Raw genomic sequence first — 12,502 nt, forward strand, 5'->3', positions numbered from 1 at the left:
ATATGTTCTTACAAAGCCATAACTCTGTTTTCAGTAATAGAATATTTTCTCACAAGCAATGGCTATTTTTCAAAACGTCCCCTTTGTTGGTAGAGTATGGCGATCTTTCAACCTTCTGATAATTAAACTTACTGGAACAAACATAATCACGGTGGAGAATAAACAGATTCCAGTTGATGCAGACAACTCTGTGTATACTTCCAACAACAGCTGCTATTGTAAGAACTGCACAATTTGGTAAATCATTCACGGGTGTGTGAAAACTGCATCGGCGCCAACACTAACAGTCCTGAGTACTGGCTCTGTGATAACACTAGGGCTGGTGGCAGATGCCTTTATTTCATCACTGATGAGGGAGACAGAGATCGCGAAGCTGGTATGTGTACCACGATGATAACTCCAGGTAAAACACTTCGTTAGCTTGCGAAACATGCCAGAGATGGGGTTTTTATGGTTGTGTTCGGTAAACTGTATCACAGGTATAAACTTTGTTAGTTTGGAAAGGGAGTCGAGAATTTTTGTGAGATTTCCGTGTGTATTTTGAAATAGGGTAATACAGATACAGATCTCTTTGTTAAATTTGAGAGACTTAACACAAAGTTTTTAGACCTTGAGGGTATTCTCCGGTGAAATAGTTTGTTGATATTGTGAAATACATCATACAGTGGTATAACAGGCCAAATATTAGACACATGCCCACTTGCAGTTGTAGAGTAAACTACATGTATGTTTATAACGAACTGACTGATATAACGCAAATTATTTTGTTTGTCCTATCCATTTGCTGTGCATATGATGTATACGTATATGCTTATAACGAACTATGGTTATAATGAACCATAATTTGTGGTCCCTTTGAGTTCGTTATGACCACATGTTTACTGTATGTGAGTAAGCCTCACAAATATGTCATTATGTTCAGTGAGAACATAAATTTCTAACTTTTAGAGTCCACCTCTGTTATTTTTTTTTGGTGAGTTCATAAATTTCTAAATTTTAAAGTCCATCTAGACATATGTCATTATTTTTTTGCATATTTTTGCATTTTGTGAAATATAATAATATTAGCAGTTTTTACATTTCAGACTCCAGCTATATATTATTTTTTAAAGAGTGAATACATAACTCACTTTTTATAAACTACTAGCAAACAAAGAATACACCATTGTTTGATGGCGGCTAAAATGAAACAATCAAAAAATGGTCTTTCGATGGTGATGTAATTGATATAGGTAACATAGTTATGTTTAGGACTGAAAGTCTGCAATGTTTCAGCAATTGTTTTCAGCCTTGTCACATTTTGATAACGTTAATTAATTATTTGGTCAAATCCAGTTTCCAAGTCTATGCTTTCCTTTGCTAGCAGTTTGGTTCACCTATCTGTTATTGTTTAGCAGTGAGCGTTGTATACAGGTGCTCCTCAAAAAGAGGCAATCGTGATAAAATCATGGCCTTATGCTTTGGACCTATGAGTTGCAAGCAGTCACAGATTTGACGTTCATACTTCCCCAGCCTATACCAGTAATACCTACAATGGCAAGGATGCTCTTATACGAGTGCTTCACTGAGTTGGATCTACTTACAGTGTAGACAGGTAGTGCAGTCTGTCGAAGGCTCCCTGGGTTATACAACGGATCTGGTTGTCATACAGCGAGCTGAAGAGATGTATCACACAAAGTGAATATCAAACAGAATGCAATAAATAAAAAAGGAATAAATATGGAAATCACTAAAAGGACACAATAAACTTATTAGATTTTCCTTAAAAGTTTTTAGACATTTTTCTTGGATATGTGCACATGAACTGTTGACGGATGTGTTTCACATCTTGGCAAGTCTATTCCCAACACTGACATGTTTTGGAATAGCAAGCACTGATGTGCAAATGGTTAATTTCACCAATAGATCAATGTACTAGCTTCTGGTTGACTGTAGACACTCACAGCAGATCACTACTCAGTAATCTCATGAGTAAAGAAACACGTCAACACAGAGATTTTCTTCATCTGTACGCACCTGGGTACAATAAACTGATGTGACGCAGGGTGTTTTGTAGTGAGGTAGGGAGGATGAAAGTCTGACAATTGATTTATTATGTCCTTAGGTAGCAAATTCCACATATACCCTGAAGAAAACCAGAGATTATTTGGCTAAAGAGTGAAACATCAAATACAATCCTTTTACTCAGGGACATATTCTGCTGACATGACACATTTTTACTCAGCATGAGTCTCATTATTACTAGTACAAATTACCAGAAATGTCTTCAAGAATTTTTGTCTCAAATTATGTGAAACTTAAACAAAAAATTTGAAAAGCAAGTTCTTACAAATTATTTCATAACAGATGAGAAAGTTGTTTCAATTTAAAGTTTAATTGAGTTCTGAAAATTATTTGGATAAGATCGTACATCATTAAGTTAAACTCTTTACTCACAGCACTCTCAAGCGGGGCGTCTCTGTGAACGTTACATTGTTGATACACGTGATTCTGTTACCTCGCAGCATCCTATATGAACAGACATCATACAACATCGTCATGCACAGCAAACAAACCATCATCAAACTGAAAGCACAAATCCCCTCTCCTTCAAACTCAGACCTGCTACACCAACCCTAATCATGTTAATGATACAGAAAATACTGTTGGAGATTCACACTGCAGTCACATACAAATCACATTCTCTATTTCTGATATGTGACTAATTCAATAATTTCTGCTGAGCGTGCACTTGTCGCTACACATGATGATTAAGCCCTGTTATCTTAGTATCTGGTTATTCCCCAGTCAACATACAACCAGCCTGTTGTATAACATGTGTTGATTATAAAGGAAATTACTGACGGCAGAGTGTGATATGGACGACTTGAAATAAGTTCACAAGCTGATGAATAGTTTGTCAATGGTTCAGGATAAAGTGCAACTGTTCGTGACCCCCATAGCTTATCGCTACGAAGCATATCCCAACAGAAGTTAATAATTTTGTATGAAGTGAATGTAACACTGGATGGGGATGGGGAGGGGGAACTGACACGTAAAGTGTCTGAGAAAATAGGGGTGCACCCCATTAGATGTGTGAGTTTTGACGGATGTTTTTGTACAGATAACAGTGGGGGGGGGGAAGCCACAGGGGGACAGGGGGAAGCCACAGGGGGAACCAATTATCAATCACACCAACTGAAGTGGTTAAGTCATGATGACAACAAATATGGTTTATTGAAACCATTAAATGACCATTTAAGTCCACTCTTATGAGTGAGTGAGTATGGTTTTACGCCGCTTTTAGCAATATTCCAGCAATATCACGGCGGGGGACACCAGAAATGGGCTTCACACATTGTACCCATGTCGGGATTCGAACCCGGGTCTTCGGCGTGACGAGCGAACGCTTTAACCACTAGGCTACCCGACCGCCCCCACTCACTCTTATGACATTGGGAAAAGGGTCTGTGCTAAAGAGGAATCCCACTTGGAGACAAAAACGGGATATGGGAGTTATTCTATCCAGGAATCCCACTGGGAGACAAACATGGGGTATGGGAGCCTATTCTATCTAGGAATCCCCACAAAGACAAACAGGGGGTATAGGAGCCTATTCTATCCAGGAATCCCACTGGGAGACAAACACAGGATATGGGAGCCTATTCTATCCAGGAATCCCACTGGGAGACAAACAGGGGGTATGGGAGCCTATTCTATCCAGGAATCCCACTGGGAGACAAACAGGGGGTATGGGAGCCTATTCTATCCAGGAATCCCACTGGGAGACAAACATGGGGTATAGGAGCCTATTCTATCCAGGAATCCCACTGGGAGACAAACAGGGGGTATGGGAGCCTATTCTATCCAGGAATCCCACTGGGAGACAAACATGGGGTATGGGAGCCTATTCTATCCAGGAATCCCCACAAAGACAAACATGGGGTATAGGAGCCTATTCTATCCAGGAATCCCACTGGGAGACAAACAGGGGGTATGGGAGCCTATTCTATCCAGGAATCCCACTGGGAGACAAACACCGGATATGGGAGCCTATTCTATCCAGGAATCCCACTGGGAGACAAACATGGGGTATGGGAGCCTATTCTATCCAGGAATCCCACTGGGAGACAAACAGGGGGTATGGGAGCCTATTCTATCCAGGAATCCCACTGGGAGACAAACAGGGGGTATGGGAGCCTATTCTATCCAGGAATCCCACTGGGAGACAAACATGGGGTATGGGAGCCTATTCTATCCAAGAATGCCACGGACAGGGAGACATGGGGTATGGGAGCCTATTCAGTAACTAGCAAATGTGTTCATCTAATTCTTATACTGGTACCAAATAGAATATATATTTCCATCATTACAAATTCCTGTAACCTGTGTAATATCTCTAAGGATAGAATTTGATTTACAAAACAAAGACCTATATTGAGTATGAATCTTTGCAAAATACAACCATACATTTTACATGTCGTTTGTTGCAATGCCCCACTGCCATTTTGTGGTGCAACATACCAAACGAAAACATTAAGTATAGTTAACCTTTAAGACCTGAAAACAAACATCTTTATCTTCTCGCCACCAGCTTCAAATCTTTCAACAAAGCAAGATATTTGAACAAACAAATTGGGGGGAAATGCTTGACTTTTCCCCTCCATGTTTCACTTACAGCGACTTGACATGCTGCAGACCTCGCAACGATGCAGAAGAGAGCTGGGTAAGCTTGTTGTTAGTCACCAGTCTAATAACACACACAAACAATGTCGTCAAGCAGGGGACAAGAGGGGAGAAGCAAAAAAACTGACAAAAAATTACCACTTACTCATTTGGTTGTCAGTAGGACAAATTTTCATTGACAACTGTGAAACGATTGGAACAGAGATGCAGACAAAGTCTGTAGCTATGGTATGGCGTGTTGCTACAATGAGTCAAGTTTGAGGAAATCTGAGTGTTTTTCGGGTATTTTTTATTATTTACCTGTGTCATACTTGTGTGAAATTCAGATGACTGTGATTACAATCTAACAATCTTTGACGTGTAAGTAAAAAGAGGAATTCATAAAATAATATACTTTGTAGTCACAAAACAAATAATAAAAAAATATTGGCTGATTATAGATAATGTAAAGATACATATTCTCAAGGTTTCGGCCTCCCTTCCTTCATCATGAATACAGTAGTGGTTTAGCACATTATAATTTGAGATGCTTGTTCAGCCATTGCTGTAACATTGTTGGTCACAATGGACAATGGCTATGACATCACAGTTAGTAACGATGTAATAGCTTAATTCAGTTACAGCTTGAGGTTATGTATATTTATGTATTTATTTGAATTCCTCTATGTGAATGAACACAAAAGAAAATATAAGGATTATGTGTAAAAGCTTTTTTTAGAACAAAAATGCATTACAATTCTTCAGTTATATATCATTTATATATTTTAAACGTATGTATAATATTTTAAGTATCTCACGTAATGCAAAAGGCTTCCAGTTTATCAATTACTTATTTGGATTATATTTGATATCATGACTTTGCCATGTTACAGAAAGAGGACATCCAAACGCAGCTTGAATGTGTTTGTCAATGTCTTGGTAAAATCTCACAGTTCCATATTTTGTTTTCATATAACATCAGGCTATCATTACTAGTTTCATAACCAATGAAAATTACTTGAAGATACTGCCTCTGTTTTAACAAATTCTTTGTATATCTTTGTTATATCCTTCTCAGACACAACCCTGTATGTCTGATCAATTCTGAAACAGGATTCAGAAAGAAAGAAAAAAAATATATGAAAAAAGCTTCCAGATTTCCTATATATAAGCAATTGGTGCCAGCCTATCTTTTCACAAAATAGATATATATATATACACAGAGGCCTATGAAGCAGGGATCAAAGTCTTGTATAACAGCAAAACTCGCTAAGCAATATGATTCATAATTCAAAAGCATTTTGAAAATTCAAAGTTCATCAAGCAAAGCACAAAATGGTATTTCTAATTTTCACACATTCTAAACTCAGCATAACATATGTATCATGTATGTTTAATGTCAAACTTGGGGCGGTGGTAGCCCAGTGCTTAAAGTGTCGGCTCATCACACCGAAGACCTGGGTTCAATTCCCCACATGGGTACAATGTGTGAAACCCGTTTCTGCTGTCCCTGCCATGATTTTGCTGGAATATTGCTAAAAGCGGCGTCAAACTCACTCACGCACGTCAAACTCATGCAAATGTTTGACAATAGCATATATCAATCAATCACGATTAAAAAATTCATAATTTACGATTCATGTAACTTAATCTGGCCCTCACGAACATTTCCATATTTACATTCCATAACGTCCCACCATGCATCATCTCACAGGATATCTATAGCAGTTGCCAATAGCATGTACGCCATGAAGTATCTGGTCTTGCAAGCATGGAGATAAGTGTGTTGATGAAATATACGTCCCACTATTGATATCAACAACACACCCTATAAATCAGCTGTTAAGACAGGCAATTATAACTTACAAGTCTGTCAGTTTTTCTGCCCCTTCGAACGCTCCATCTTCTATGACTTCTATAGCGTTATCATTCAAATCTCTGAAGAAAAAAATAAAATAAAATAAACAGAGATACGAACATATAAATATGACAATCATTTGCCACCTTGTGGATGAAGTGAAAATAAACAATTTGAAAACATAAATTCTTGTTACATTTAATAACCTGGCTGAAAGCATGTTCAGTTCCAATTAACTCCATCACACTTACAGCAGACAGTTCTTGACACATGGGAATGAAATGAAGAATTTATGAAATATGCCATGTCAAAGATGTGAGGTGAAATTGGGTTTAACGACGTCCAAGATTATTGCACTTATATAGCGACATGCATGCACGTGTATGTGTGTGTGTGGCTGCTTGTACTAGTCTGGACTTATGCCAATTTATAGTGCTAGCTCACTGAGATACCATGCTGCAGTTTAACATGAATACCCCACTCAGACACAGTATACTGACTCTGAGCCGACAAGTCCTTGTTTTAGCCCCTTAATGCCGAGCGCCAGACAGGGTAACAACAAGTACAATCTTTTAACATCTTTTTGTATGACGCGGCCGGGAAACCTCGGACCTTTCGCTCTCCGGGCAGACGCTCTACCACAAGACCACGGAGGCGGTCGCCATGTCAAAGAAAACATGCAGCAAAATAATGAATTTCATAAATGTGTGGTGAGGTGAACTCTTGACATACATGGTGAGGTGAGGTGAAATTGGGGTTAATGTTGCGTCCAAGATTATTGCACTTATATAGCGACATGCATGCACGTGTGTGTGTGTGTGTGTGTGTGTGGCTGCTTGTACTAGAACGGACTGATGCCGATTTATAGTGCTAGCTCACTGAGATACCATGCCGCAGTTTAACATGAATACCTCACTCAGACACAGTATGCTGACTCCGAGCCGACCAGTCCTTGTTTTAGCCCCTTAATGCCGAGCGCCAGACAGGGTAACAACAAGTACCATCTTTTAACGTCTTTTGGTATGACGCGGCCGGGGATCGAACCCCAGACCTTCCGCTCTCTGGGCGGACGCTCTACCACTAGACCACGGAGGCGGTTGACATACATGGAATCCATACAGGTATTATATATACAACTAATGAGACGATCATGTGTTCTGTACCCAGCTGGTGGTAATACCCTGTGAAGATCCGGGGTAGAATAGGTCTTCAGCAACCCATGCTTGTCGTAACAGGCGACTAACGGGATCGGTGGTCAGGCTTGCTGACTTGGTTGATGCATGTTATCAATCAATGGATCGATGCTCATGATATTAATCACTGGATTGTTTGGTCCAGACTCAATTAATTTACAGACCGCCGTCATATAGCCAACCAACCCAATCAGCTTGCAGGCCTAGTCGGCCATGCTAATTAAGCCACGCCTCCCCATCAATGCTTTTAAGATTTGTTTGGGTTCTTACAAACATATACCTCAAAATACATGCAACAGCACTAAATTTATGTTTTCACACTTTTTCTCTCGGCCATTGTACATCATACTGGCTATATTATATCTATCAATATTTTTTCGTGATACTTGCACTTTAATGCTGAGCGCCAGGCATGGTAACAACAAGCACCATCTTTTAATGTCTCACAAGAACAGCTGTAATTTGAAACCCTCTCCTGTGCATTGACCTCACTTAACACCTTGATAAGTTTTTATATTAATATTTTTGTGTTTTGTTGAAGAAATATAGCATACTAAACGAGCTCCTGTGTAATAGCAATTTGATGGAACGAGTGAATAGTTCTGGTATCTGATTCACTTTCGCTCATCAGACACCGGGGCAGTCGGGTAGCCTAGTGGTTAAAGCGTTCGCTCGTCACGCTGAAGACCTGGGTTCGATTCCCGACATGGGTACAAATTGTGAAGCCCATTTCTGGTGTCCCCCGCCGTGATATTGCTGGAATATTGCTAAAAGCGGCGTAAAACAATACTCACTCACTCACTCATCAGACACCAGAAATATTCACGAGTTTCATACAATGGTATTACACGGGAGCTCGTTTAGTATTGTATTTGTTACTAGCCGTTTAGAACTTTCAAAAAAAAATCACTGTTGTATCTGAATAGGGAAACATCTAGACGAACCACAGCATAATCCAATTTTAAGTTTATCAGAATAGTACTTCAAACATGTCAAAAGTTTACATATAATACTTTAATACAATACAATGGCCTACTTTTAGAAATGAGGGGTTGGTTCTACCTAGCTCTCATATCACTAAGGTTTTTGTAACTCCCGTTCTATTACATAGATTTATGAATGTCATTGCGGTACGATTGCCCTGCCCCACATAATTTACAATCACCTCACAATGACGCAATTTGTCGAAATTTTGTTGCAAGATCCACCAGCGAAAAAAACCCCGATGTGACGTCAGCCTAGCAACAGGGTTGCTGGGGTCATCATCGGGTGGGTGTAAGCTCCTCCCAGTGATCTATCATCCCTACACTCAATGTCATTGAGTAAGTCCAGGAATATTTGGAGTTTTCAAAATTTGTCAGTGAAACTTGTTCCTGCAGTACATAAGCACACATTTTGGTATTGCAAAATGTGTATTACACCCTTATTGTTATTAAACGGGTGATCTCTTCACGGCAGTGTAACAAATAATGACAATGACCTTGAAGTCGACCTACAACAGGCTGTTGATATTGGGACCTGTTGGAGGAAACCAGGCCTGGATCATAACTTTATTTCATGTTTAAAATGGTGCTCAAAATGCAATCTCAATTATCCATTTCAAAAACCTCCTTTCTACGAAAACTGACACTGTCTGATAAAGCTGCAACTGAAAATACGGAATAAACAAAAGTCAAGCATGTCGTGACAATGATAAAACCATGTGTGACACACCATACCACACACAGAATACCCCGAGGTCACAGCAATAATGATTGGCTAAAGTGTTTTTCCAGATCCGCCAGTCTTTAACACACAAGTCTGCAGCTATAAATTTGGAAAAGCAGGCTTTTTCTTTGACCCTGAAAATCCCAATCTGACTCTAAGACCTTATCAAGATGCACTGATTAAATATTTTCACAGCAGCAGGGTGTTTTGTCAGTGCGAAATCTCACCAGAGTTGACAAGAAAATCTCAGACATGGAGTTTTTCACAGTTCAAGCTGTGAAAGATATGTTGTGTTTTGATATCTGCTTACTGATAAAGCATTTGTTTAAATTTTAAAGTTCCAGATTAAGAGAAAAGTATAATCTCACAACCAAATTTGTACTTATTAACTTCTAAAAATATCTTATCTTTTGAAGTAAATCCCTAAGCAATTTGTCAAAAACATTTAGATAAAACTTGTTCAAAGCAAATCCAAGTAAATATTTATCTTTCTCATCCACAAATCAACTCACTATATTTGATAGTACCCATCATCAAACTTAATTATTTTATTATTTATACACACAATTATATTTCAAATTACTACCCACATGACCTTAAAAAACCATGGCTAATATCAGTGAAATAGAATCACATTTGTTTGTATTTTCAAGTTGTTTAATTAATTTCAGATTGCTTAAATTTAGAATTCAAATTTCCTCTCTCTAAACATTTCTCCTCCTTATCATGTGGAAGATTTGACACCATATGGAAATTACAAATTATGTGAATAGTTTCCAGTTGTCTGGCAAGTAGTATTCCCCCACCATAAAAGTAAACACTACTTTCCAGATGACAGATGCTACTTACAGCACAAGTAGCTATATGCTCAAACAGGGGGACTTCACCTGGCAAATCTAAACACTTCTTACCAAAGTGTTGAAAGATGAGAACTTTGCTGTGTGGATCTGGCGATCTGTTTTAAAGTTGGAAGTAGAGAATGTATGGGATGGGTCATATGTGTTCACAGTGAATAAACAGTGTCACTCCAAGAGCTGACAAACTCTCAACTGTCAAATCACGGATTTTATCTCAATATGTCGTAGAATATATACAAGTGCTTCTTGCCTGTGGACATAATTATTATTCATTATATTTTTTCAGCTGCTATGTTAAATGTACTGTATACAAAGAACGAAACACCAGCATAAAATTCATCATCTCACATTTCAAGTTAAATTTTGAAATTTTTATGTTGGAAATAATGAGTTTTTGACAGTTTTACATTTTTAAGGCTTCACAATTTCTCGATAATGCAGAAGTACCACGTAAGTCCCGTACTTGGAAAGCATAATTTAATGGAAACAAGAAAAAAATCCAAACTGGTTAGATTTGCCATAAACAAGTAATTGGAACGAAAAAAAATTGAGGAGTGAATAAAGTATTATCCGTGAGTTTTTCTCCAGCCATTATTTTGATCATTTTAATAAAAAAAACGTATTTATCAGTCTTTTCCTTCAGCTAGACTTGGCATGAATTTTAGAAGCACACATCAACAGCGAGCACTTCCCTTATTATCTGACAATACAATACCCCCATACTGAGCTGTTTACTCCTATCATACAACGGTGCCATTCATCCCTTCTGAAAAAGTAAACATATTCCTTACTTCACACCCCATTTTTTGCGGCTGCTAAGTCTTCTTCAACAGGGAAAAGACACGATTCCAAAACAAATGCCACATAATCTGCCGTATCCGAAAAATTTGTCAAAGTTTATTCAGCAAATGTTAGAAATGTCTCGCCAAAGTTGAGAAACTGTTACGACAAAGACTTCAAAGCCTGTGCAAACAGTGTGGAGCTCTTAGCAGTGTGGTGACGACACTGTGTGGAGATTCCACTTGCGCAAGGTGTAATTGGCGCATACGACTGTCAATAGAACATGAGTTTCGGGTTGATCTCCCACGTTATTTGAGGTATAGCAGAATGACATCACATATATACTTCAGCTGGATAAAAAACGTATATCTAGAATTTAATGTTTATTAGTTAAATTATGAAAGTTATTGTTTAGTTTGGATAATGATTATGATTTTGTCATTTTTTTCAAACATAATTGTATTGACTACACCATCAATGAGGCAGGAGAGAGATTTAATTATCTACGAGCAGTAAGATAAAAATAGATGTAGAGTACATCATCAATGACGCAGGGCCAAATCAATTATCTAAAAGCTCTAAAATCAAAATAGTACAAGATGTGAGAGATCAGATCTGTGCAACACACAATTTATCTCACTTTATCAACACATGTTCACCAAGCTTCCGCCTCCCCCTCGGTTCAACCACCTGCCCCCCTCTCACCAACCACCTAACCCCCCTTCCCACCAATCACCTGTCTCAGCTAGGGGTGTGATATCACCCTTATTGCTTCTCTTGCAGCAATGGCTGCTTGGCAAATGTCTATGACCTTGAAGTGACCTTACACTCTTGCCTGCCAACGTTTACCTTTGTGTTTCACCTCCAGTGAAAATATTTTAATCTTCTCCACAGTTTCTCCTTTAGCCACCAGTTACAAAACATTTCAAAGTTCGCCACCACCACTTGTGAAAACATACATTCCCTTGTGTTGTACTTGGTGTTATTTAACGCAATTGCAGGTTTGTTTGGTTACCGGATGAAAAAATACATTTTTGATAGAACTGAACTTTCTGTAGTTGTACAACAGTCTTGTGCATTGTCTGTCTTGCTTACACGTGTCTGTATCTGGAATATTGTACGAATGTTGTATACAAATGTTGTACACGAATGTTGTATACTCACAGTATCTGAAGATTGGGTAGTTTTTTCTTGAATATTCCATCATTCTTAATTCGATTTATTTCATTATTTTCCAGTTTTCTGCAAAAAGATACAGTCACATAGTTTCATATTCAAACAAGTATAATACCAGTTCATATTCAAATCAATTGGTACATAATGATGTTTGTTTCAAAAGAAATACATAATTTGTGAATATGTATGGCCTACTGTACACTCTGCAGGACGCCATCTTGGACATGTTTGTTTGTTTGATGTTTAAAGGCACACAAGCACTATTCCAGCTATGTGATGGCGGTCTG

General features: G+C 38.4%; 1 protein-coding gene across 4 annotated transcripts in view; it reads right to left on the bottom strand.

Moving 5' to 3' along the window:
- LOC124142042 (slit homolog 2 protein-like) overlaps positions 1 to 12,502 on the bottom strand; it is a 177,078-nt gene that overhangs the window by 19,041 nt on the left and 145,535 nt on the right. For 3 of the 4 annotated variants that reach the window (XM_046510289.2, XM_046510291.2, XM_046510288.2), the window contains exons 17-21: positions 12,204 to 12,281; positions 6,511 to 6,582; positions 4,658 to 4,729; positions 2,437 to 2,508; positions 1,584 to 1,655 (exon numbers count right to left, since the gene is read on the bottom strand). In XM_046510289.2, coding sequence (XP_046366245.1) covers positions 1,584 to 1,655; positions 2,437 to 2,508; positions 4,658 to 4,729; positions 6,511 to 6,582; positions 12,204 to 12,281 — 366 coding nt within the window. The remainder of the gene's footprint in view (positions 1 to 1,583; positions 1,656 to 2,436; positions 2,509 to 4,657; positions 4,730 to 6,510; positions 6,583 to 12,203; positions 12,282 to 12,502) is intronic. The other variant, XM_046510290.2, reaches the window with a different exon arrangement.

Source organism: Haliotis rufescens, unplaced genomic scaffold, assembly GCF_023055435.1.
Source record: "Haliotis rufescens isolate VD_foot unplaced genomic scaffold, xgHalRufe1.0.p SCAF_81, whole genome shotgun sequence".
NCBI lineage: Eukaryota > Metazoa > Mollusca > Gastropoda > Lepetellida > Haliotidae > Haliotis > Haliotis rufescens.